The sequence below is a fragment of the Dipodomys merriami genome, unplaced genomic scaffold (assembly GCF_024711535.1).
Source record: "Dipodomys merriami isolate MVZ:Mamm:240054 unplaced genomic scaffold, mDipMer1.0.p SCAF_19, whole genome shotgun sequence".
Lineage (NCBI taxonomy): Eukaryota > Metazoa > Chordata > Mammalia > Rodentia > Heteromyidae > Dipodomys > Dipodomys merriami.
Genome location: NW_027203270.1, coordinates 25,619,678 through 25,646,935, shown reverse-complemented (window position 1 = coordinate 25,646,935; position 27,258 = coordinate 25,619,678). Strand labels below are relative to the sequence as shown.

The following is a 27,258-nucleotide window of genomic DNA, read 5'->3' as shown; positions in this document are numbered from 1 at the left end:
TGTGGCTCAAGTGGTAGAGTGCTTGCCTTGAGCTGAAGAGCTGAGGGACAGCACCCAGGCCCAGAGTTCAAGCCCAAGGACTGGCAAACTCACACACACACACACACACACACACAACACACACACACACACAGACAGACACACAAAGAAAAGAAAAGAAAAGAAATCAGACACCTTTGCAAGAATTGTAGTGTAATTAGACTCTGCCCTGTGTCTGGCCTGGTTTCAGGGACCAGGAGGGCAGCCCCATGCACCGTCACGCAGCATGCCCAAGTTAATAATTGGCCCTGCCGATCAGGCTGTTTTTGTATGCCCATTTTGCTATTTTACGTAAATCAACCTACTGATGATGTACCTTTGATCAATAGATTTTAGACAAAAGTATTTTTTGAGTCCAAAGATCAGGGCTGGGCTGACCTGCAGACTGGATACAAGGCATATAAAACAGGGGCAAGGCACAGACTGATCACAGAGCAATCATCACCAAGCCTGAAATAACTGCACTGATTCTGTTGGAAGCTTACTGAGGTAGTCAGGGAATAAAGATGGAGGAAGGAATGAACGCTCTCCATGATTTTGGGATCCAGTCAACGCACTATCTCCAGGTGAATTACCAAGATTCCCAGGACTGGTTCATCTTGGTGTCTGTGATTGCTGACCTCAGGAATGCCTTCTATGTCCTCTTCCCCATCTGGTTCCATCTTCAAGAAGCTGTGGGCATCAAACTCCTCTGGGTAGCTGTGATTGGAGACTGGCTCAATCTTGTCTTTAAGTGGTAAGTACCACTTAAAGGTCAAGAAATGAAGCTAGGGGGCTGGGAATGTGGCTTAGTGGTAGAGAGCTTGCCTCGCATGTTTGAGGCCCTTGGTTCAATTCCTCAGCACCACATAAGCAGAAAACGCTAGAAGTGGCGCTGTGGCTCAAGTGGTAGAGTGCTAACCTTGAGCTGAAGAGCTGAGGGACAGCGCCCAGGCCCAGAACTCAAGCCCCACAACTGACAAAAAGAAAAATGAATCAAGGCTAGTATTCTCTCTGGAAAGGTCGGTCCCTTAGTGGGTACACTTCCTATGTTACTCAGAAAGCCACAGGTCATTTCTCCCTTCGTTTGGGATTCTCTACCTAGAGAAAGAAGACTGCTAAAATCCTGTCAGTGAAAGTTAGAAACACAGGAAAGCTCATTTCATAGGAACTGAAGTGGTAGAAGGACAGTTGGATTTAGTGAAAAGTCTGAGTACAGGCTTGAAGCAACGAATCTTAGTTTCAGCCAGCTGTTGGTGGCTCATTCCTATAATTCTAGCTACTCAGGAGGTAGAGAGCTGAGAATCCAGGCAGAAAAGTCCATGAGACTCTTATCTCCAACTAACCAGCAAGAAGCCAGAAGTGGAGGTGTGGCTCAAGTGGTAGAATGCGTCTGGAGCCAAAAACCTGAGACAGTGTGTAGGACCCAAATTTAAGCCCTAGTACTGGGCACATGTGCACACGCACATACACACACACACACACACACACACACACACACACACACACACACAATTCATTAAACATTTAATATTTGCTGAGCTATGTGATTTTGCATGTATGGGGGGAGGGGAGTATATCCAATGTTGGAGATTTGCATATGCTAGAAAAAATGTTCTACTGCTGAGCTATATCCCCAGCCCCAGGCCATGTGCTTTTTTGGGGGGTAAGATGGGGTGCTCAGGGCCTTTTGCTGCTACACAAGCTCTCTACCACTTGAACCACACCCTGAGCAGCCATGTGCTTTTCTGTGGGGTAGTCACTACTAAGTCACAGAAGAGGAGAGCAAAGCTCTGAGTTAAAGCCAGGCGCTGGTGGCTCATGCCTATAATCCTAGCTATCAGGAGGCTGAGATCTGAAGATCACAGTTCAAAGCCAGCTTGGGCAGAAAAGGCCATGAGACTCTTATCTCCAATAAACCACCAGAAAACTGGAAGTGGTACTGTGGCTCAAGTGGTAAAGCACTAGCCTTGAGCTGAAGAGCTGAGGGACAGCTCCCAGGCCCAGAGTTCAAGTCCCATGACCACCACCACCAACAACAACAAAAAAGCTCTGCATTGACTAATGAGATTAATTTGGTTAATAAATGGCAGAGCCAGCCTGCCTGGAAGCTCAGGTAAGCTTTTTCAGAAGCAATGCTATCAAAAATCAAGAGATGGAGCTGGGTGCTGATGGCTTGCGCCTGTAATCCCAGCTACTCTGGAGGCCAAGATTTGAGGATTGTGGTTCAAAGCCAGCTCATTAACCATAAGAAAACCAGAAGTAGGGTCTGGGAAGGTGGCTCAGTGGTAGAGTGCTTGCCTTGCATGCATGAGGCCCTGGGTTCGATTCCTTAGTACCACATAGCAGAAAAAGCCAGAAGTGGTGCTATGGTTCAAGTGGTAGAGCGCTAGCCTTAAGGATCAAAGTGGTAGAGCCTTAGCATTGAATACAAAAGCTCAGGAATAGTGCCCAGGATCCAAGTTCAAGCCCTATGACCAACAAAACAAACAAAAACACAACTATGAGAAGGGGTGTATGGATCCTTTCGAGCTAGTAGAAGTCAGAGTTAGAGGCTGTCCCCAATTTCAGTGAGAAATTACTGCTCAACAGGGACAAGAAGGCATTCTAATGACCTTTGACACCTCTCTATAGCAAAAACTATGTCTAATACTTTTAAAGGGGAACTGGTTTGTCAGACATTTTGTTTCAAAGTGGAAAGGACACAAAACAAGTTGCCGAGACTCTGATGGGAACAGAGACTGTGTCTCCAAAGGTGGTTGTCATGGGCCTCTGGGACTCACATTCTGATGTTAGAGGAGACACGAGTCCCTGAGGGCTGAAGACAATGAGGGAATCCATAGTAGACACAAGTTCCAAGTTGCAAGTTATAGTTTCATATGACTCCTCCCTCCACATATTTTTCTTGGGATTAGAAAAAGAAGAAGTCTCATAGCTACTATTAGTAAGAATGTTTTGGATCTTGGGTTTGTTATTAACAGGCAGAGCCTTGCTATGTTGTCCAGGCTGGGCTCAAAATTCTAGGCTCAGGTTATCCTTTTGTCTCAACTTCCCCAAGTAGCTAGGACTACTGGTGTATGCCACTGTACCCTATTTCTGACTATGTTTGAATAGATAATATGTTCAAATAGTCCTTTGAGATGTGCGTCATAAAACCTCTCCCTCGAGGCTTCTCCTTAGCCACCCTGTTCTCTTTCCAGCTCCTTTCTTTCCAAAAGTCTTAGTTTCTTCTAAGTGTGGTCCAAGAGTCTAAGTTTCTTCTAAGTGTGGTGCTCCACACCTGTAATGCCAGCACTTAAGAAGGAGGATTGTGAGTTTAAGGCCAGTCTGGGATACAATAGTAAGTCCTTGTCTTGTGTCCAAGCATCCATGGCATAACTCCAGTCACTGCTTGTGCTTTTCCACAGGATTCTCTTTGGACAGCGCCCATATTGGTGGGTCCTGGACACTGACTACTACCACAACAGCTCTGTGCCATTGATAAAGCAGTTCCCTGTCACCTGTGAAACGGGGCCAGGTAAGTGTCCCAGCCCTTGTTGTGACAGAGACTGGGTGGACCTCCCTCAGTCTAGACACTACCATCTATTGTGGATGAAGTTGACTTAAGGGGACATGCAGATAGCTATGACTTCATACTGCTGTCACAGTCTTACATGCATTGGATACAACTCCATTTTAATTCACATCAGCAAAACCTTTCTGGATAGCATGTTAGGCCACTTTGATGTGTCAAAGGCCCAAGTTACTAGTCCAACAGAGGCAGGGGTACCCCTGGCAGCGAAGAGCTCATGAGAGTAACTGGGTCATGGCCCTTTGTCTGGAGAGGAGAAAGGAATAGAAGTCTGGGCTCTGGCTCTCCTCAACAGCTTGGCCCAGTGAATACACCCCCTGGGATGACCACTTAACCCCACACGCTGCCAGAGAGGAGGTATTGAGACAAATGCTAGATTACATTGTTCATTGGTAGTAGAGATATCCAATCCAGACCTTCCCCACAATTCTTAGCAGCAGCCTCCCTTCCTCAACACTTTCCCTGGCATGCCATTGACGTAATTTGGGGCATATTCACTTATTCAGCTATTTGGGGATTATTTTTTTTTGGTGCCAGTCCTGGGGCTTGAACTCAGGGCCTGGGCACTGTCCCTGAGCTTTTGTGCTCAAGGTGAGCACTCTACTATGGGAACTATAACTCTACTTCTGGATATTTAGTGGTTAATTGATTATAAGAGTCTCAAGGATTTTTCTGGCCAGGGTTGGCTTCAAACTGCAATCCTCAGATCTCAGCCTCCTGAGTAGTTAGGATTACAGGAATTAGCCATGTGTGCACCCAGATTTATTCAAGGGATTTTTTTATTTTTTAATTTATTATTATTTTTTTATTGTGAAAATACTGTACAGAGGGGTTACAATTACATGGACAAGATAATGAGTACATTTCTTATCAAGCATTGTAGCCTCCTCCTTTGTTAAGGGATTTTTTTTTTTGGGGTCCGGTCATGGGGCCTGAACTCTGGGCCTGGGTGCTATCCCTCAGCTCTTCAGCTCAAGGCTAGCACTCTACCACTTGAGCCACAGCACCACTTCTGGCTTTTTTCTTTTTGCTTATGTGGTGCTGAGGAATTGAACCCAGGGCCTCAGGCATGCAAGGCAAGCGCTCTACCACTGAGCCAACTTCTCCCAGCCACTGTCAAGGGATTTTTTTTTTGAGAGAGTCTCAATATGTAATTCTGACTGGCATTGAATTCCCAATTCTCCTGCTTTAGGCTCTCTGGAGTGCTGGGATAATAGGTATGCACTACTATACCTCACTCCAGGTAGTATTTATTAAACTATTATTTATCTACTAAGTTCCCTCCAGTGCTAGGGGTACTTTTATCAGCGACCAAAACAAATATTCCTGGTCCTGTGAAGCTGAAATTGAATGTAGGGCTGTAGGATACAGAAATCATATTAAGTAAGTAAAATAAGTAGGATATTAGGATATTATCCCTTATATTGAAGGAGGAGAAAAGGAAGAGAGAAGAAGGCTTTTCCTTAGAAAGCTGACTCCAGTGGATATGAGCAAGAATAAGAGCCATATTCATGGAAGGGAAGGACAGCTCAATAGGGTAGATGGCAAATTACAGTCATGATTCAGCCACCCAGTCATATATGGAGCTCTGAAACTGGGCTCTTCGGAGTTTATTTGAACGGGTCACCAGTTTTTGGGTGCAGATTCTCCTAGAAAGATGGTAATCTTTATCTCCAGTCCAGAGAAATGTCCAGAAATGCTATGAACTGAGGGTCATCCACAACTATACTCTTAACAGCTGGAAAATATGCCTTTCAGCCTGGGGGGGGCGTTTCTAGTGGAGCATCCCAGAGCCCTCTGGCCTTCAGAATAGAAGAATCAAGAGCAAGAACCAGCTGCTATGTTAAATAGGCTGGTAAGAAGCCAGGTGCTGGTAGCTCTTACCTGTAATCCTAATTACTCAGGAGGCTGAGATCTAAGGATTGAAATTTAAAGCCAGTTTGGGCAGACACAGCCAAACGACTCTTCTTCTTTTTTTTTTTTTAACCAGTCCTGGGGCTTGAACTCAAGGGCCTAGACACTGCCCCTGAACTTTTTTTGCTCAAAGCTAGCAGTCTACTACTTGAGGTCACAGTTCCACTTCTGGCCTTTCTGTTTATATGCTACTGAGGAATTGAATTCAGGGCTTCATGCATACTAGACAAGCCCTCTACCACTAAGCCATATCCCCAGCCCCAAAATGACTCTTATCTCCAACTAAACATCAAAAAGCTAGAAGTCAGCCAGGCACCAGTGGCTCATACCTGTAATCCTAGCTACTCAGGAGAATGAGATCTGAGGATCGCAGTTCAAAGCCAGCCCCAGCAGGAATTATCTCCAATAAACCACCAGGAAAATGGAAGTAGTGCTGTGGCTCAAGTGACAGAGTGCTAACCTTGAGCTGAAGAGCTCAGAGACAGCTCCCAGGCCCAAGAATTCAAGCCCCCGAAGACTGTCAAAAAAAAAAAAAAAGCTAGAAGTCAAAGTGTGGCTTGAGTGGTAAAGTGCCAACTTTGTGCAAAAAAGCTAAGTAAGAGTTCCAGGCCCTGAGTTCAACACCCAGTACCTGCCCCCAAATAGGTAGATACAGTGTGGCTCAAGCGGTAGAGCGCTTGCCTTGAGCTGAAGAGCTCAGGAACAGCACCCAAACACAGAGTTCAAGCCCCATAACCGACAAAACAAACAAACAAACAAAACTTCAAAAAACCCTAGAGCCAGCCTAGGGCACTGGTGGCTCATGCCTGTTATCCTAGCTGCTCAGGAGGCTGATATTTGAGACCGTGGTTCAGTCAGGAAAGTCTGTGAGACTCTTACCTCCAATTAACCACCAGAAAACCAGAAGTGGCACTGTGGCTCAAAGTGGTAGGGCACTAGCTCTTCGGCTCAAGGACAGCTCCCAGGCCCAGAGTTCGAGCCGCATGACAGACAAAAAAAAAGATAGATAGATAGATAGATAAACTAGCCAGACTAAGCTCCTTGAAAAGTCTAACTGGAGGAGGCAAAGTTGTTGAGCAGGGAAATTCTGAGAGAATAGCAGTGTAATGGCCCTGAGGTGAGAGCATGTTGTATATGTTTAAAGGAGAGTAATGATGCCAGCACAGCCAAAGCAGAGTGAGCCTAGGGAAGGGAAGAGAAGAGAAGCAATGGTGGGCATATCAGTGAGCAACTGCACATATACTATGCTGATTCTCTGGGTGATCATCAGATTGTATGCTGTTACAAAAACAAGGAGCTTCTTTGGCTTTGCCTACCATTGCACTTACAGCCTATGCAAAGCTTGGCATAGGAGTTCATCTGATACTTGTAGGCTAAATGGATAGATAAATGGATAGAAGGATGGCTAGACAGATGTCTGATCACTGTGTAGATAGTAGCCCTTGGTAGTCCCTCAGATGGAGACCTTTCATCTTTAGCCCCTGCATCTCTTTCCCACTCTATAGGGAGTCCTTCTGGTCATGCTATGGGTGCAGCAGGTGTGTACTACGTGATGGTCACATCTACCCTCGCCATCTTTCGGGGAAAGAAGCCGACATACCGATTTCAGTAAGAACTCACTGTTGGGATGTGGGTGTTGGAGGGTATGAGATGGCTGTCTCTGTAGCTGATGTGCTGTTTTTCCCCCACATTCCCTAGCTTTGTTCTCACACCTAAGGTTGGCACTGATAAAATGGTGCCACTTCTGCTGAGGTTAAACATAGAGTCAGAGAATATGAAAACTTTGTTTCATATAAGGAAAATAGGCCTAACAGCATGAAGGGGATCTAAACATTAGGTGATGAAGAATATGGAAAGATATCCCATGTTCATGGATCAACATAAGTAATAGTATGAAAATGGCTATAGTACCAGCAGCAATCTAAAGACTTGATGCAATCTTCACCAAAGTCTCAATGTCATTCTTCATAGATATAGTAAAGTCAGTTCTAGAGCTGGGTACCAATGCCTCACCTGTAATCCTAGTTACTCAGGAGGCTGAGACCAGAGGATTGTGGTTTGGAGCCACCTTAGGCAGAAAAGTCAGAGAGATTTCATCTCCCCACCAGTAAAATGTTGACTATGAGCAGGAGTAGAGCATAAGCCTTGAAAAAAACTGCCAAGAAAGATCTTAAGGCCCTGAATTCAAGCCCCAGTGTCAACACACACACACACACACACACACACACACACACACACACACACACACAAATAAAGTGGGAAGAAGAGAGATATGTCTAATTAATAAATGTTAATAAAATTAAAATGCGTATCTATAGTACAATATTTTATATATATATATATACACAAATATACTATTATACAATTAGTATAAAAATTAGTAGGGACAAGTAAGTTCAAGTTAAAAATAAAAACTGTCTGGCACTGCCTGGCTCATACCTGTAATCCTAGCTACTCAGAAGGCTGAGATTTAAGGATTGTAATTCAAAGCCAGCCCAGGAAGAAAAGACTGTGAGACTTTTATATCCAATAAACTACTCCAAAAAAAACCAAAACGCTGAAGTGGAGCTATGGCTCAAGTGATAGAGTACTAGTCTTGAGGAAAAAAAAGAAAAGCTCAGGAACAGTGCCCAGGCTCTCAGTTCACTCCCCAGGACTGGTATTACTACTACTACTACTACTACTACTACTACTGCTACTACTACTACTCCTGCTACTAAACACTGAGGAAATTTAAGAGGAAAAAAGTCAGCGCAGTCACTGAGTTGCAGTACCGCAGTGTGCAGCCCCCTTGCTTTCTGATGCTCCATCCGCCACCTCACTGGCTTTCCCCACAGCTGCCTTCCATAGGCCATTTCTACCAAGGGAAAGAAATTGTACTGTTGTGTCGACTATCCAGAACTTTCACTGTTTTCACCCCTTTGCTGAAGCCAGTAAGATGATGGCCTGATTCCTCTTGGCACTGAGGATTATAGCCATATAAAATTCAACAGAGAAAACCAGAAAAACCCTTAAAACTGCCCAATAATTGCTGATGATTATGATTTTAAAAAATGCTACTGAAGTCATTGAAGAAGAAATCTGTGAGCCAGTCACTAGTGGCTCATCCCTATAATCCTAGATACTCAGGAGGCTGAGATTTGAGAATCATAGAAGCCAGCCCAAGGCACCCCCCCCCCAAAAAAAAATCCATGGGACTTTTATCTCCAATTACCCTACCAAAAATAGAAATGGAGATCTGGGTCAAGTGGTAAAGACCAGCCTTAAGTAAAAAACCCAAAAGAAAGTGCAAGGCCCTGAGTTCAAGTCTGTTTCAGCACAAAAAAAGTGGAAGGAGGAAGAAGAAAGAGGAGAGGGAGGAAGAGAAAGAGGAGAGGGAGGAAGAGGAGGAGGAAAGAAGGGAGATGGAGAAGGAGAAGATGCAGCAGCTGTGCACTGGTGGCTCATGCCTGTAATCCTAGCTACTCAGGAGGCTGAGATCTGAGGATCACCCTGGGAGGAAAGTTTGTGAGCCTCTTATCTCCAATTAACCACCAGAAAACTGGAAGTGTTGTTGTGGCAAAAAGTAGTAAAGCATTAGCCTTGAGCAGAAAAGTTCAGGGACAACACCTAGTCCCTGAGTTCAAGCCCCATGACTGACCAAAAAAAAGGAGGAGGAGGAGGAAAAAAGGGTGCACACACATACAAACACACATCTACTTCAAATCACCTAGGTTTGCCAGGTTCCAGGGCTATTTTCTTCCCTGATGTGTCCACATCTGTGTTCTATTATGGTTGACCAATACATTTGTTGTTGTTTTCAGGTGCTTGAATATCATCTTATGGTTGGGATACTGGGCTGTGCAGTTGAATGTCTGTCTGTCACGGATCTACCTTGCGGCTCACTTTCCTCACCAGGTTGTAGCTGGCGTCCTGTCAGGTATCAACTGCTCTGACTCCCTCTCACCCAACTTCCTATTTATCCCTAATCAGAATATAACCCCAGGCATGTCCTACATACCCACAATGCTATTAGAACTTCAGTAGATGCAAGTCAAGGGCAAGTGATTTGAAATGATTAATCTCTATTAGCAGATCTATATATTAAGTGTGTTCCTGAAATATTGTAACAGCTTTTCAGCTCAAGGCAATTGCTCTACCACTTAAACCACAGCACAACTTCCGGTTTTCTGATGGTTTATTGGAGATAAGAGTCTCATGGACTTTCCTACTCTTGCTGGCTTTGAACCGTGATCCTCAGATCTCAGCCTCTTGAGTAGCTAGGATTAGAGGCGTGAGCCACTCCCTCCTCTCTCCCTCCCTCCCTCCCTCCCTCCCTCCCTCCCTCCTTCCCTTCCTTCCTTCCTTCCTTCCTTCCTTCCTTCCTTCCTTCCTTCCTTCCTTCCTTCCTTCCTTCCTTCCTTCCTTCCTTCCCCTCTGAGGGGTTTCATGTAGAAATAGGAGCACTGACTCCAACAGGAAGCTTAAATGTGGTAGGAGTTGTGATATGACTGGGGCCTGAACTCAGGACCTTGTGCTCTTGCTGAGATTTTTTGCTGAAGGCTGGTGCTCTACCACTTGAAGCATACCTCACTTCCAGCTTTTTGCTAGTCAACTAGAGATAATAGTCTCACAGATTTTTCTGCTTGGGCTTGTTTAGAATGCCAATCCTCAGATCTCAGCCTCCTGAGTAGCCAAGATGACAGGTTCCATCAACCTATAGAACTAAGCTACCAGAGCTGGGCGCCTGTGGCTCACACCTGTGATCCTAGCTAATCAGGAGGCTGAGATCTGAGGATCATGGTTCAAAGCCAGACTGGGCAGGAAAGTCCATGAGAAAACTGGAAGTGGTGCTGTGGCTCAAGCAGTAGAGCACTCGCCTTGAGCTGAAGAGCGCAGGGATAGCGCCCAAGCCCAGAGTTCAAGTCCCACAACTGACAAAAAAAAAAAAAGAACTAAGCTACCAGAACCCAGCTATAATATGACTCTTCCAACTAAGAGGCCCTGCTGAGGACATGTTGAAGTTGCAAATAGTATCTGTGATTTTATTCCACAATACAGGATGGATGGCATGTCACCCATTGCTCCAAATCCACCTCTACTGAATGCCCAGAATCCTCCTTTTCTTTGTATTTGTTTGTTTTTGTGCTGTGCTTGAACTCTGGGCCTGAGTGCTATCTCTTAAGCTATTCACTCAAGGATGGTGCTCTACCACAGTTGTGCTCTAAGCCACAGCTTCAGTTCCAGCTTTTTGGTGGTTAATTGGAAATCAGGGGCCCACAGATTTTCCTGCTCAGGCTGACTTTGAATGTTGATTCTCAGATCTCAGGCTCCTGAGTAGCTGAATATAGGCATGAACCTAGCTTCCTCTCTTTCTTACAATCATTCTTTCTTCTGTTTAGGCATTGCTGTTGCTGAAACCTTCAACCACATCCAGAGCATCTACAAGGCCAGTCTCAAGAAATATTTTTTCATTACCTTCTTCTTGTTCAGCTTTGCCATTGGATTTTACCTGCTGCTAAAGGGGCTGGGGGTGGACCTCTTGTGGACTGTGGAGAAAGCCAAGAGATGGTGTCAACAGCCAGAATGGGTCCATATTGACACTACACCCTTTGCCAGCCTCCTCAAAAACCTGGGGACCCTCTTTGGCCTGGGGCTGGCTCTCAACTCCAGCATGTACAAGGAGAGTTGCAAGGGAAAATCCAGCAAGGCGCTCTCATTCCGTCTCAGCTGCATCGTGGTCTCCCTTGTGCTCCTGCACCTCTTCGACTCTTTGAAACCCCCCTCCAAAATCGAGCTGATCTTCTATGCCTTGTCCTTCTGCAAGAGTGCCACAGTGCCGTTGGCCTCTGTCAGTCTCATCCCCTACTGCCTTTCCCGGTTCCTAGGCCAGTCACACAAGAAGTCTTTGTAAAGCATTACGGAGTCTCAAGTGTTTAAAAGTCAGTGACTGCCAGAAATTTAGAGGGGACCAGAGGTCACCTGCAGCCCATTCTGAGGCCAGACGTGTGAAAGTCAGCTCAGGTGACTTTCAGATCCTAATGCTATTGGATGATGGTTTACTGTTTTGTTTAAAAGCTAATGAGGACACTGGACTCTTAGAAGTTGGGTCATTCTGGATTTTTCCCTGAAGACCTACTTAACCTATTCTCCAGTCAGATATACAAAAGCGAGACTTCCAGAGAGAGAAAGCAGTCACAAGCCCAACTGAGAATTTCCTGCCTGTGCTCAGCCTTGCCAGGGAAAGGAGAAAGGCGGAATGCATTTGGTAAAGGGGGAGAAGGTGGATCGAGGAGGAGTTTTTAGTATTTTTCATATATCATGCAAAATATGTGCCAAGTGATCACTCACATAAGTTCAATTATGTTTCTTTTAAGGCTTTTTTTTTTTTTTTTGCCAGTCTTGGGGCTTGAACTCAGGGCCTGGGAGCTGTTCCTGAGCTTCTTTTGCACAAGGCTAGCACTCTACCACTTGAGCCACCGTGCCACTTCCAGCTTTTTCTGTTTATGTGGTACTGAGGAATTGAACCCAGGGCTTCATGCATGTTAGGCAGGCATTCGACCACTAAGTTACATTCCCAGCCCCCCACCTTGTTTTTGTGTACATACTGAGGCTTGAACTCAGGGCCTGGAGCTCTGGCTTGGCTTTTTTGCTAGAGGCTATTGCCCTGCCACTTGAGCCATATCTCCACTTCCAGTTTTCTGCTGGTTAATTGGGCATAAAAAGCTCACTGATTTTTCTGCCCAGGCAGGCTTTGAATTTCCAATCCTCATCTTAGCCTCCTGAGTTGCTGAGTGTACAGAAGTGAGCTACCAGTATCAAGTTTTTCAATTATATTTGAATCCTTTTATGTATACTCTCAATAATGGTGGGCCAATTTAAGGTATAATCTATAGGCAATTAGTGGGGTGATTCTGCTTTTGGTATTTTTCTACTCAACTCAAATGGTCAGGGTACTTGGATTTCTGAGTAGTTGCAGTGATGGAGAACTTGTACTAGGTCAGAATATTCAGGCATCATTGACTCCTACTGTATTATATTACATCTTCCTCTGCACCCACCTAGTTCTGCTTTCTCCTAGAATTTTCCACTGGCTCCTCAGTCACCCTTTGGGTCCTCAGATGCCTAAAGGGGAACTCTCTGGTGGTGCTTTTGTATGTTTCAGTTCCACTCTGAAATTTGGGGCAAAATGGTAAGGAGAGGGACAGGATTCCTCTCTTTAGAAGGTCACTCCAATGTTACCTTTGATTTCTGGAGGGTAAATATGACTCCTTTCTCAATTCCAACCAAGCAAGAGCACAGTCTCAGAGGAAAGCCCCACTCCTCCACGCCTGTTCTCCAGTCTCAGCTGATTTGCAGAGTATGTCTTGAGGGGAAAATGCTAACGCCTATTTATTTGAGCCTTGTTTTTGCTACTCATGATATATACTACCATATTATTATCATTTGCACCAACCATCCTGCAGCTAACAACTTTGAAAAATATATAATATATACAATATTTTATTAAAACATTTTATTTAAGAATGAAGTCTTGTTTATCATTTTAGATGCAACAAGTTCTAAGTTTAGAGATCTTTCTCTGTTTTCCTAAACAAATTATTTGGCTCCTCTGTACCTTCATTCATCATTCATTCATTCCATTCATTTACTGGGCAAGCACTGGGGCTTGACCTAGAGGCCTCAGGTTCTCTCTTAGCTTGTTCACTCAAGGCTGGTGTTCTACTGTTTGAACCAGCCTCTACTTCTAGCTGTCTGGTGCTCAATTGGAGATAAGAATCTCACAGACTTTCCTGCCCCCAGCTGGTTTCAAACCATGGTCCTCAAAAATCTCAGCCTCCTGAGTAGCTAGGATTATAGGTGTGAGTCACCAGTGGCCTGGCTACATTTCTTATAGAGAAGGAAAACTGTTTGAAGTTGTCCAGGACTTCCAACAGGGGTACAGAGACTTCTAAGGCATGCATGGGGCCTGAGTTGAGCATTTCAACATGGGCTTAACATTGGCATAGAATGTTACCACACACAGGCTCCATTTGCTCGCTGCTCCATGCAAGCCAATAAATTAAAAGATTGAGGCACTCAAAGAGAAAGAACATTATTATTATAAGCCAGCTGAAAAAAGAAATGAAAGAAAGAAAGAAAAGAAATGAAAGAAAGAAAGAAAAGAAATGAAAGAAAGAGCTGGGCACCGGTGGCTCACACCTGTAATCCTAGCTACTCAGAAGACTGAAATCTGAGGATCAAAGTTCAAAGCCAGCCAGGGCAGGAAAGACCGTGAGATTCCTATCTCCATTAAACCACTAGAAAACCGGAAGTGGCGCTGTAGCTCAAGAGGTAGAGCGCTAGCCTTGAGCTGAAGAGCTGAGGGACAGCGCCCAGGCCCAGAGTTCAAGCTCCTGACCAACAACAACAACAAAAAAGAAAGGACGGAAGAAAGAAAGACACCCTTAAGGTTTGGAGGTGTGGTTCAGTTGGTAGAGCACCAGCTGATGAACAAAAGTGTCAGGGTCTGAGTTTGAGTCCCAGTCTCTGACTTAAAGGAAAAAAGAGCCAGCTGTGATCAGAGAACGGCAGCCTATCAGGCCATCTTCCTTGGAGGCTGATGTAGATGCAGTGCATGTAGAAGGCTGGCCACAGACTGGTGGGTGCTTTCTCACAGGTGGAGGCTTGTAGCCAAATGATACACCTCTAATTGCCAAGTTCTAAGTTCTGCAACTCTCAAGAACGAAGATCATTATTTGTTTTATGCTTTTTGTTTTTGGTGTCAATATTGGGGCTTGAACTCAGGCCTAGCTACTGTTCCTTAGCTATTGCACTCAAAGGCTGGTGCCCTGCCACTTGAGCCACAGCTTCAATTCTGGCTTTGCTTGTGTGTGTGGTTAATTGGAGATAGTCTCAACAGACTTTCCTGGCTAGTCTGGCTTCCAACTATGATCTTCAGACCTCAGCCTCCTGAGCCACCCACCCACAGCCGGCTGCTGGGGCTATTCTTGTCACTGAATATTTTGCCCTTGTGAAGTTCCTGATAAATGACTTGGTGGATATTGAGATTTCCTACTGATACCAAACTCACCATAATGAAAGAAAACACCTTGGAAGACAAGGATCAGATGAGGTTAAAAAGCAAGTCAGGCAGAAGATCTGGTCTTAATGCTTGGCTTCAAAACCAAACAGATAAAGTGTTGGGCCAAGACTGAACACTGGTTAGCAGACCACAGGTCAGCGTGAATGGCTCTATGGGATCAAATTGCAGTTTGAAGGCAGACAGCAGGGTCGCCACCAAGTGAAACAATCAGGGCATGTGAGTCACAGAGCAGAACAAGACCCAGCTGACTCCAGTCACAAACCCAGTATCAACAAGGTTTGCAGCTCTAGGTAAACAAAGTCTAAATAAAGCATATGAGCGCTGGGAATGTGGTTTAGTGGTAGGGTGCTTGCCTAGCTTGCATGAAGCCCTGGGTTTGATTCTTAAGTACCACATAAACAGAAAATGCTGGAAGTGGCACTGTGGCTCAAAGGGTAGTGCTAGCCTTGAGAAAAAAAAAAAAAGCAGCATCAGCAGCTGAGGGACAGTGCCCAGACCCTGAGTTCAAGCCACAGGACTGGCAAAAAAAAAAAAAAAAGGTTGTGAGCTGGGTACTAGTGGCTCACACCTGTAAACCTAGCTAATCAGTAGGCTGAGATTTGAAGATCGTGGTTCAAAGCCAGCCAGGCAGAAAAGTCCCTGTGAGACTCTTCTCTCCAATTAACCACTCAAGTGGTACTGTGGCTCAAAGTGGTATAGCACTCAGCAAAAGAAGCTTAGGGACAGTGCCCAGGCCCTGAGTTCAAGCCCCAGGACTGACACATACACAAAAGTTAAGGCTCTTATCTCTAATTAACCAACAAAAAGCCAGAGGGCAAGCCATATCTCAAAAGGTAGAGCACCAGCCTTGAGTGCCAAATGCTATGGAAGAGATTAAGCACACACACACACACACCACACACACACACACACACACGGGGTGGGGGTGGGGCATATAGCACCAAAGACTACCCAAGGAAGGTACTGTAGGCTTTTCTGCTAAGAGATTTATTTCATCCTGTTTACAGAGCCTACCTCCAACGCCTGAATTTCTTGAGGCCAAGGAAAAACCTAGAACACCTGAGGTGAGATCTGTTTACCCCGACTCTTGGAATAAAGATTGAACTCTCTTACTAGACTGATTCTTTAGAAGAGGGGCCTATGCCTCTAAACTTCTAATGGTCCCCAATGAGAAAGGAAATGTCTTCCACCTGTCAGAATTGCAGCCCAGAGCTCAAGCTTGGGCTTCCTGGATACTCCATTTGTTCTCAGAAATCAAGTTCCTTTGCAAGAGGATTTCTGGCAGAAAGTTAAAAAAAAATGCCCTTGGGCTGGGAATGTGGCTTAATGGTAGAATTCTTGCCTAGCATATATGAAGCCCTGGGTTCAATTCCTTAGTACCACATAAACAGAAAAGGCTGGAAGTGGCACTGTGGCTTAAGTGGTAGAGTGCTATCCTTGAGCAAAAGAAGTTCAGGGACAGTGACCAGGCCCTGAGTTCAAGCTCCAGGAATGACAGAGAAAAAAAGTCTCACAAATCACAAATTTTCCTGCCTGGGCTAGCTTTGAACCATAATCCTCGATCTCAGCCTCCTGAGTCGCTAAGATTACATAAACGACTAGCTCCTGGTCAGATACCTAATTAGATAGAACTTTTAATTCAGACTAGGGAGGATATGATTTTTTTTTTTTGAGAAGCAGCATTTAGGTTACTAGGTTGCTGTAACTCTTCCCTGCCCCCCCCTTCATTCTGGGGCTTAAAGTCAGGGTTTGAGCTTTTCTTGCTCAAGGCTAGCTCTCTACTACTTGAGCCACATCACCACTTCCAGTTTTCTGGTGGTTTATTGGGGATAAGAGTCTCATGGACTTCACTGCCCAGGCTTGGAACCACAATCCTCAGATCTTAGCCTCCTGAGTAGCTGGGATTATAGGCATGAGCCAGTGGTGCCACCTTGGGTTACTGCTTTGAACAAAAAAATAAAATAAAAATTTTATTGTTATTAAGGTGTTGTATATAGGGGTTACAATTCCATAAATCAGATAATGAGTACAATTCTTTTTGGACTATGTCACCCTTCCTTCACTTTTCCCCAGCTTCCCTCAGGTTACTGCTTTTCCGACTTTCATCCTAAAATTAGACTTGGGCCTTCCAGTTGCCTGCGGCTAGCCTAGACAACTGTCAGTTGGCCCCTTAAATGAATGAAGCTCTCAGTTTTCTGAGAAAAGTGACTTTTGACTGGCCTTCATAGCATTTCTAGTTAATTCTGCCTTGAGCAATATCACCAGAAGGTTCTTTGGTGATTCTTCCATTCTCAAGAGGTTCCTGAGAAACTCTTGGGTACAAATTCATTAACACATTCAGGCCTTCAAGGCATCTGTGCCATGTTCAGCAATTACAGAAGAAAATCAAGAAATACTAATAATTCAGCAGCTGGCTGAATGGCTTTGAGAAAGCAAGTCAGTAACATTTTTTTTGTCAGTCCTGGGGTTTGAACTCAGGGCCAGGGCACTGTCCCTGAGCTCCTATTTTTTTTTTTTTTTGGTGTGTGGGGGGAGGTCAAGGCGCTAACTCTACCACTTGAGCCACAGTGCTACTTCTGGCTTTTTCTGTGTATGGGATACTGAGGAATTGAACCCAGGGCCTCATACATGCTAGGCAAACACTCTATCACTAAGCCACTAAGCCCAAATGAGTAACTTCTGGCAGGTGACAACCAAACAGCTAACTGATTTCGGCTGGAACTTCAAACATCTAGTCATGTCTTCCAAATGTCCTGGGAACCTGTGCTAGCATGGAAAAGCCCCAGGCTAATGAAAACAGGAGGAACTTATGGACATTTCATCATGTAAAGTCTGAGGCCTTGACCAACTTCTTCCAAAACAAAGAGACAAAGCTACAGTACAGGCTGTGATTCTAGAATATCAAAAGCAATGACAAAACCACTTTTCCTTACTGATCCTTTGGGAAACGCATGGCAGTTCCTTAAGAGTAGTTTAAATATAGAATAACCATATGACCCAGCAATCCACCCTAGGAATAACTCCCCAGAGGAAGTGAAAAAATACTTCCACATGAAAGCTTTGCACAAATGCACATAGCAGCCCCAAAGTAAAACCAGCATTTATCACCTGAGAAATAAACTAAAATATGGTGCATTCATACAGTGAAATGTTACCTGTCTGCAGCAAGAAATGCAGCACCAAAGTTGCAACACAGATGAACCTTGAAAGCATCACAGACACAAAAGGCCACATCCTCTACATGATTCCATTCCTGAGAAATGCCCAGATCAAGCAAATCTATGAGACAGATCTGCATGGTTTGAGGGAAAATAAGGGTGAATTGTAATAGGTACAGGTTTTTTATGAGGCAGAAAAAACGTTCTAGCATTGATTGTTGGTGGTAATGGTATGAATATAAATACTAGATATAAAAGTTTGTGTGTATGGGGCTGGGAAGTTGGCTCAGTGGTAGAGCGCTTGCCTTGCATGCCTGAGGCCCTGGGTTCGATTCCTCAGCACCACGTAAGCAAAAAGAAAAAAGCCGGAAGTGGCACTGTGGCTCAAGTGGTAGAGCGCTAGCCTTGAGCTGAAAAGCTTGAGCTGAAGAGCTGAGGGACAGCACCCAGGCCCAGAGTTCAGGCCCCACAACCAGACCCCCCCCCTAAAAAAAAACCCAAAAAACAAAAGTTTGTGTGTATGGGGGCAATAACAGGGGATTGAACACAGGGCTTCATGCATACTAGGCAGGCACTCAACCACTAAAGTTTATCCCTAGCTCAAATGGACACCTTAAATGAGTATATTATGCCATGTGCTAGTGACTCACACCTGTAATCCTAGCTACTCAGGAGGCTGAGATCTGAAGATCACGCTTCAAAGCCTGCCCAGACAGACAAATCTGTGAAACTTTTATTTCCAATGAACCAGCAAAAAGTCATGAATGGAAGTGTGGCTCAAGTGGTAGAGCACCAGTTTTGAAGGGAAAAAGCCAGGCAGGAGTGCAAGGTTGATTTCAAGCTCCAGTACCAGCACCAAAAAATAACAAATTTACCTTTGACCCAACATGTCAGTTTATGAGTACAATGTATCTTGATCAATGTCATCCTTCCCATCATTTTCTTTCAACTCTACCAACCCCTGAATGCTTAATTTAAAAACAAGTTGTAGAGAAAACTTATTTCAGGTCAACTTTCTCATTAATTTGTTATAGGTACCTCAATCCCAGCACCATGGACAGTGTGGGCCCATTGTCCTTTGTTGTGAGGAACTGTGCATTCCAGAGTCTTTTAATATTTGTGTGCCAGTACTGGGGTTTGAATTCATGGCTTGCGCTCTCATTTGTCCTTTTTGCTCAAAGCTGGTGCTCTACTGCTTGAGCCACACCTCTACTTCCAGCATTTTGCTGGTGAATTGGAAAATAAGGTCTTGTAGACTTTTTCTCCAGGGTTGGCTTCAAACTGCAATTCTCAGATCTCAGTCTCTTGAGTAGCTAGGATTTCAGGCATAAGCCGCTGACACTTGACTAAAGATAATTTTCAAAAGTTAGTAAGTTCAGCATCCTCTCACTCTGTTGTAAATTGGTTATTTCTTGCTCTATATTCCAAGGTGGTTTTTTGTTTTTTCTCTCCAACTAAGTCTACCAGTTTGAGCAACCAGAGTCATTCCATCTGAGTTCCTTATCAGTCAAGCTCCTCTTTGCTCCAGGCCTCCTAGAACCCCTGACACTGAATGTACACATAAATGTTCCCAACTACACACAGCTGCAGACTTCATTAAGTTCAGGACAAAATATGTCCTGAGGCTCAGCCTGTGAGTGAGGATGAAAGGGGAGGAGTCTGGCAGAGAGCTGCCTATTGTAAAAAGAATTTGGTGATAAACTCTCTCCCCAAAGGCTCTTCATTATGCTTCACATTGTTGTTAAATCACCAGGGAGAAGGTGCAAAGTAAAGCAAAATACATTCTTATAGGGACCAAAACAGATCGTAGTTAAGACAAACTTGGCCCAACAGTGTGTTCCACAACACTGAGCTTGGCCTGAACTTCTGTGGAGAAGGCAGAAGAGATGAAATAGGAGATGAATACATCGTTGTTGTTTTTTTCTCTTGTTCTTTCAGTACTGGATATGAGCCCAGCCTCACACATGCTAGGCAAGCTCTCTAGCACCATGCTAATCCCAGCCCAAAATACAGTTCTTTTGTGTCCCACAACTACAAAATTGTGTGTCAGATACTGTTTTGTTAGTCTTTTGTGCATGTGCATGCCAGTTCTGAGGCTTGAACTCAGGGTCTGGAAACTGTAACTGAGTTGTTTTTTGTTTTGTTTTGTTTTTACCAGCCATGGGGCTTGAACTCAGTCCCTGGGCACTGTCCCTGAGCTTCTTTTGCACAAAGCTAGTACCACTTCTGGCTTTTTCTGTTTCTGTAGTACTGAGGAACTAAGCCAGGTTCCCAGCCCTCCTTGAGCTTTTTGATCAAGGTTGGTGATCTACAACTTGAATCACAGCTCCACTTCCAGCTTTTGCTGGTTAACTGAAGTTAACAGTCTCAAGAAGCAGGGCACCTTTGGCTCACTCCTGTAATCCTAGCTACTCAGGAAGTTGAGATCTGAAGATCGTGGTTCAAAGCCAGCCCAGGCAGCAAAGTCCCCATGAGACTCTTATCTCCAATTAACCACTCAAAAACCTGAAGTGGAGCTGTGACTCAAAGTGATAGAGCATTAGCCTTGAGCAAAAGAGCTCAATGACAGTGCCCAGGCCCTGAGTTCAAGCCCTAATAGAGCACAGAGAAAGGGGAGAGGAAGAAGAGAGATTGTAATTCACAAGTAACTTAACCAAAGAGATATCTGAACATAATTCTAAAGGACATTTTTCCCTTCCTCAACATTCACTACAAATCTGTTTGCACAATCCACATTTTACATAGTTGTAACTTTTCCATTTGGTGATTCCCCCACCGTTTTTTTTTTTTTTTTTTTTTTGCCTGTCATGGGGCTTGAACTCCAGGCTTGAGCCACTGTCTCTGAGTTTCTTTGGGTCAAGGCTAGTGCTCTACCACTTGAGCCACAGTGTCACTTCAGGCTTTTTTCTGTTTATGTGGTGCTGAGGGATGAAACCTGGAGCCTCATGCATGCATGCAAGCACTCTACCACGGAGCCACCTTCCCAGCCCTGGTGTTTTTTCTTGACTCTTAAAATTACTGAATTCACAAAGAGCTGGCAGAGGCGACATTCCAGTCTCTGCACTTTCCTATGTCACCATACCATAATGTGCTGAGCTGTTCCCTTATTTGGCATTTGGATTATTTCCAGTTTTTCACTCTTATAAATAGCACATGAACGTCTTTGTACAAATTACATTTTTCCCCTCTTGGCTTTCTATTTCCTTGGGGTATATTCCCAAAACTAGTATTACTGGGTCAAAGGTTTGAAAACTTTCATAGCTCTTGTTACCCACTGCCAGAATATTCTCCAGGCAGATTGTAGTATATTTGAGCATTTCAAATGTTTATCCAGGTTTTCTTTCCCATAGTGTAAAGTAAGATTAACCTTCATTGTCTGGGTTTGTTTTCTTATTCTTAATCTTCCATGGGAGGAATGAAAAGTTTCAACAAAACAAAAAATGAAGGTGGCAAAGCACTCTTTCTGTAGCCAGAGATGAGCTCTCTCAGACTAACTTGATTATAACGTTAGTTGATGAGATCTGAGGCTGAAATAATTCAGGCCTGCAAGTGGCCTGTGTCCTTTGCCAGCCTTTACCCGGCCTTCAGTGCCTCCAGACTCTGCACTCCATCTCTTTTTTATCTCATGTTCTATCCAAGGCTTTATTAAACTTTCCTCTGTGATGGATAGTTCTTTTTGCCTCTCCAGGTGCTCTTCTATCACTCTATCTCCTTGCTCTGCTCAGGAGGCTTCTTGGAACACTGCAGCTGCTTCCCTTTCCCTGCCTCCTAGCTTCCAGCTTCCACAAGAGACCAGATGAGGCTGGGAAATGTGGCTTAGTGGTAGAGTGCTTGCCTAGCATGCATGAAGCCCTGGGTTTGATTCTTCAGAACCCCATACACAGAAAAAGCCAGAAGTAGCACTGTGGCTCAAGTGGTAGAGTGCTAGTATTAAGTAAAAGAAGCTCAGGGACAGTGCCCAGGACCTGAGTTCAAGTCCCAGGACTGGAAAAAAAAAAAGACCAGATGAAGAGGGTGTGGGCAGGGTTCTTATACTCGTGGGACGGAGTCACTGAGCACCGATGTGCTCCTTATTCAAGTTTCCAGCTATTGTTGGGCTAACCTCTCACCACAGCTCTCCTGTTCTCTCTCTCTCCCTCTCCCTTTCCATTGATTTTCTTTCCCTGTCCTCACTGTAAAGTCTGCCCCTAGATGCTGAGAAAACTCTCCACCCAGTACCTGCGTTACCTAGGCAGTTGGCACACCTGGGAAGAGGTCACATCTGTATCCGCTGAGGTCACATCTGAATTTGATGTGGCCACACCTTTCTCCGCCCGTACTCTAGATAAGGCCTAGCCCAGGCCCAGACGCTCTTTCTTAGCTCTTTACTTCTCAGCTCTTTCCTTGTCAGCTCTTTCCTAGCTCTCTTAGCTCTCTTTCCCAGCTCTCTCTCTTTCCCTGCTCTCTTTCCCAGCTCTCTCTTTCTCACCTCTTTCCCAACTCTTTTCCCAGCTCTCTCTCTTTCTCAGGTCTTTCCCAGGCCTTTCCCAGCTGCGTGGAGTGCCAACCTGGCTTGGTCCCAGCAGGTCTACTGAATAAACCTACCCCTTACCTGAATACCATGTGCATGGTGCTGTTCTTACTCGGCTACCTCTTTTTAAAAACCTAACACTCATATTTTTGTAAATGATGTCTTTCCTCTTCATTTTTTTTTTTTTAACAGTACTGGGGTTTGAATTCTTGGCTTCATGTTCGCTCAGCTGGCATTTTGCCATCTGAACCATGCCTCCAGCCCTGCTTTTTGCTGGTTATTTTGGAGAAGGAGTCTTAAGGCCTTTTCTTCCCAGATTGCCTTTAAAATGTGACTCTCTGGTTCTCAGCCTCCTGAGTAGCTAGGATTATACATGTGAGCCAGAAGTGCCTGGCAAATACTACCTTTCTTAAACTCTCCTCAGATTATCCAATTTGAGCATGGCATTTGTGGAGGGGTGTGTGTGTGTGTGTGTGTGTGTGTGTGTGTGTGTGTCTATCCCCCAATCAAATTACTGTCCTTCCTCTGGAGCAGTCTCTGCTGTTTTCTAGAGCTATATGCTCTGTTACCCATTTAACTATTCCACTTGCATTTCTCACCAATGCCTCAAGCTCAACACACTCCCACACTCCCACACACACACATGCACACACATGCACACACGCACACACACACCCCTTAATTTTTTTACTCTAAACCAGGTCATCTCTAGAATTTTTTTATGTTTTATTTTTGCCTGTGTGGCACTTGAACTCAGAGCCTAGGTGCTGTCCCTGAGCTCTTTCACTCAAGGATAGTGCTCTACAGTTTGAGCCACAGCTCCACTTCTATTTTTCTGATGGTTAATTGGAGTTAGGAATCTCACAGACTTTTCTGCCCAGGCTGGCTTTGAACCGTGATCCTCAGATCTCAGCCTCCTGAGTAGCTAGGATTACAGGTATGAGCCACCAGCCCCTGGCTAGATTTTTTCTTAATGGATAACACTACCATATATCCATCTAGCTGCCTTCTTCCTCCCTTCCCAATTCATCCAATCTTCTTAGCTTTACCTCTAAAATTTGTAATTTTTCACTATCTCTATTGCTACCCCAGATCTATGCCCTCAGCATCTAACTAGTCTCTGTGTCAACGCTTGTCCTTTTAATCCCATTCGCCATAAGTTTGACAGAGTAATCTTTTAAATAAAAAAAAAATCTGACTCTGTACAGTATTTTCACAATAAAAAAAAAAAGAAAAAATGTGAGCTGAGCACTGGTAACTCACGCCTGTAATCCTAGCTACTGGTGAGGCTGAGATCTGAGAATCATGGTTCAAAGCCAGACCAGACAGCAAAGTCCATGAGACTCATCTACAGTTAACCACACATACATACACAAATGCTGGAAGTGGAGCTGTGGCTCCAATGGTAGAGCACTAGTCTTGACCACAGAAGCTCAACAGGACAGGACCCAGGCCTGAGTTCCAGCCCAAGAACTGGAATAACAACAACAATAAAAATCTGGCATCATGCTTTTGTTTGAGACTTTTTTTTTTTCAGTAATGAGGGTTGAAATAAGAGTCTTGTGCTTGCTAAGCAGGTATTCTACCACTTGCACCATGCACTTGCCTTTTTTTTTGTTGGTGGTAGTGGTCGTGGGCTTGAACTCTAGGCCTGGGCACTGTCCCTGAGTTCTTCAGGTCAAGGTGAGCACTCTACCTCTTGAGCCACAGCACCACTTCTGGTTTTCTGGTGGTTAATTGGAGGTAAGCATTTCATGGACTTTCCTGCCCAGGCTGGCTTTGAACTGTGATCCTCAGATTTCAGCCTCCTGAGTAGCTAGGATTACAGGTGTGAGCCACTGATACCAGGCTGCACTTGCTTTTTTTAAGTTTTGGGTTTTTTAAAAAAATATGTGTGTGTGTGTGTGTGTGTGTGTGTGTGTGTGTGTGTGTGTGTGAGAGAGAGAGAGAGAGAGAGAGAGAGAGAGAGAGAGAGTGTTGTGGGGCCTGAACTCGGGGCCTGGGCACTGTCCCTTAGCTCTTCAGCTCAAGGCTAGTGCTTTACCACTTGAGTCACAATGCCACTTCTGCTTATGTGGTGCTGAGGAATCGAACCCAGGGTCTCATGCATGCAAAGCAAGCACTCTACCACTGAGCCACCTTCCCAGCCCTTTAAGTTATCTATCTATCTATCTATCTATCTATCTATCTATCTATCTATCTATCTATCTATCTATCTATTTTTTTTTGGGGGGGGGTCTGGTCGTGAGGCCTGCACTCTGGGCCTGGGCGCTGTCCCTTAGCTCTTCAGCTCAAGGCTAGCGCTCTACCACTTGAGCCACAGCGCCACTTCCAGCTTTTTTCTTTTTGCTTATGAGGTGCTGAGGAATCGAACCCAGGGCCTCATGCGTGCAAGGCAAGCGCTCTACCATTGAGCCACCTTCCCAGCCCTTTAAGTTATTTTTTAATAGGGTCTCATGTGACTGTCTTAGCCAGCCTGTGATCCACCTATTTATGCTTTTCACTTAATGGGGATAACAAATGTGTGCCATTATGTCCACCTATTGGCTGGCTTCAAAATTCTCCAAATTTCCACCTTCCAAGTAGCTAAGAGTCCAGGCATGAACTCATCACCAATGCCTGGATAATTTTTTTAATATATTTTTTGTTATTGGCACAAATTAGATGTACAGGGAAGGTTTTGGTTTCACAGTAACATTTCCATACATGAATACAATGTAATCCATTCAAATTCATTCCTTCCCCTTCATCTTTCTTGAAACTTTTTTGGCCTGGGGATTGAACTCAGGGCCTCCTATTTGCTAAGTAGGTACTTGGTACACTTCATCTTTCTTGAAACATTTTTAGCCTGGGGTTTGAACTCAGGGCCTCCTATTTGCTAAGTAGGTACTTGGTAAACTTGAGCCACACTTCCAAGCCCCTTTTCCATGAGTAACTTTTGGGAGGGTGTCTTGCTTTATGCCAGGGATCCATCTGGGCTACAGTCATTCCATTTGTGCTTCCGTATCACTGGGGTGATCAGTGTATGCCACTGTGCCCAGCCACTGGTTGAGATAGAACTTTTATGTTGTTCCAAAACCAATAACCAACTTTTATGGGCTGGTGTAGAACCAGGATCCCCTATGCTCTACCTCCTAAAACTACAGGCTTAAAGACTGGCACCAATGGCTCATGCCTATTAGTGACTCAGGATTCTGAGATCTAAGGATCACAGTTCGAAGTCAGCCCAGGGAGCCATGAAACTCTTATTTCCAATTAACCACTAAAAATCCAGAAGTAGAGCTATGGCTCAAGTGGTAGAATGTTAGCCTTGAACACAGAAGCTAAAAGCCAGTGCCTAGGCCCTGAGTTCAAATCCAAGGACCAGCACACAGGCACACACACAGGCACACACACACACACACACACACACAGATACACACACAGACACAGACACACACACAGACACAGACACACAGACACAGACATACACACACACAGACACACAGACACAGACACAGACACAGACAGACAGACAGACAGACAGACAGACAGACAGACAGACAGACAGACAGACACACACACACACACACACACACACACACACACACACACACACACACACACACACACACACACACACACACCAGAAGCCAGAAGGCCTTACATGTTCTTTGTTCTAGGCAGATTCCTGAGAGCCAGATATCCTTTGAAGACAATGACTCCTTTTGGTACAATTCCACTGAGAGTTGTAGGAAATTGTGTTTTTATCATTGTTGCTGTGCTATTTTGACATTTGGAAAGCTTTAGGGCTTTCTTGCTCTAGCAGAGTATGTCGATTTAATTTGTTTTCAATTATAGTTCTTACTTCCTTTTCTTAGTAGAAAATTATCATGCAAATGAATTACAAAGACCGTTTTTAGTCAGCACTGGTGGCTCATGCCTGTAATCCTAGGTATTCAGGAGGCTGAGATCTAAGGATCATGTTTAAAAACCAGCCCTGGAAAGAAATTCCATGACACTCTTAACTCTATTCTTTTCTCTTCTTTCTTTCTTTTCTCTTCTTTCTTTCTTTTCTCTTCTTTCTTTCTTTTCTCTTCTTTCTTTCTTTTCTCTTCTTTCTTTCTTTTCTCTTCTTTCTTTTCTTTCTTTCTTTCTTTCTTTCTTTCTTTCTTTCTTTCTTTCTTTCTTTCTTTCTTTCTTTCTTTCTTTCTTTCTTTCTTTCTTTCTTTCTTTCTTTCTTTCTTTCTTTCTTTCTTTCCTTCTGCCAGTTCTGGGGCTTGGACTCTGTACCTGGCAGTCCTTGAGCTTCTTTTGCTCAAGGCTAGCACTCTATCACTTGAGCCACAGCACCACCTCCAGGTTTGTCTGTGTATGTGGTACTGAGGAATCGAACCCAGGGCTTCATACATCTGATGTGAGCACTCTACCACTGAGCCACATTCCCAGCTCCACTCGTAACTCTAATTAACCAGCAAAATAAATGATAAAAATAGCCATAAGTGGAGCAGTCACTCAAGTGGTAGAGTGCCAGCTAGCCTTGCGCAGAGAAGAGACAGTCCCCAGGCCTGAGTTCCATCTCCACGACTGGTACAGGAAAAAAAAAATCATGCTTATTTTAGGTTCACTGTCCAGAAGACTACATAGAGAAAAGCTGAGTTACAAATCACAATATCCAGATCTGCTACCAGCCCAGAAGAAACTCAAGAGAGTCAGATTCCAAGCCAGGCACTGGTAGCTCACACCATAATCCTAGCTACTCAGGAGGCTAAGATTTGAGGATCATGGTTCAAAGCCAGTACAGGCAGGAAAGTCCATGAGACTCTTTATCTCCAATTAAACACCAAAATAACTGGAAATGGAGCTGTGGCTCAAATGGTAGAGTATTAGCCTTGCGCAAAATGGCTCAAGGGCAGTACCCAGACCTTAAGTTGGAGTCCCAGGACTGGCACACAAAAGAAAAGAAAGCAAGAAAGAAGGGAGGGAGAAATGGTAAGAGGAAGGGAGGGAGGGAGGGAGAGAGGGAAAGAAACTCAGTAGACAA

The 27,258-nt window shown here is 44.5% G+C and overlaps 1 protein-coding gene across 2 annotated transcripts; it reads left to right on the top strand.

Moving 5' to 3' along the window:
* The first annotated feature begins 426 nt into the window (after positions 1-426).
* G6pc1 (glucose-6-phosphatase catalytic subunit 1) lies at positions 427-13,009 on the top strand. Of its 2 annotated transcripts, none has more exons than XM_070027957.1 (5): positions 427-605; positions 3,426-3,535; positions 7,009-7,111; positions 9,307-9,422; positions 10,885-13,009. In XM_070027957.1, exons 1-5 carry the CDS (start codon positions 571-573, stop codon positions 11,394-11,396), a joined length of 876 nt encoding a protein of 291 aa, XP_069884058.1. In that variant the 5' UTR covers positions 427-570; the 3' UTR covers positions 11,397-13,009. The 2 variants fall into 2 exon arrangements, with proteins under 2 accessions (XP_069884058.1, XP_069884057.1); XM_070027956.1 differs by having other exon boundaries at positions 427-775.
* Positions 13,010-27,258: the final 14,249 nt, after the last annotated feature.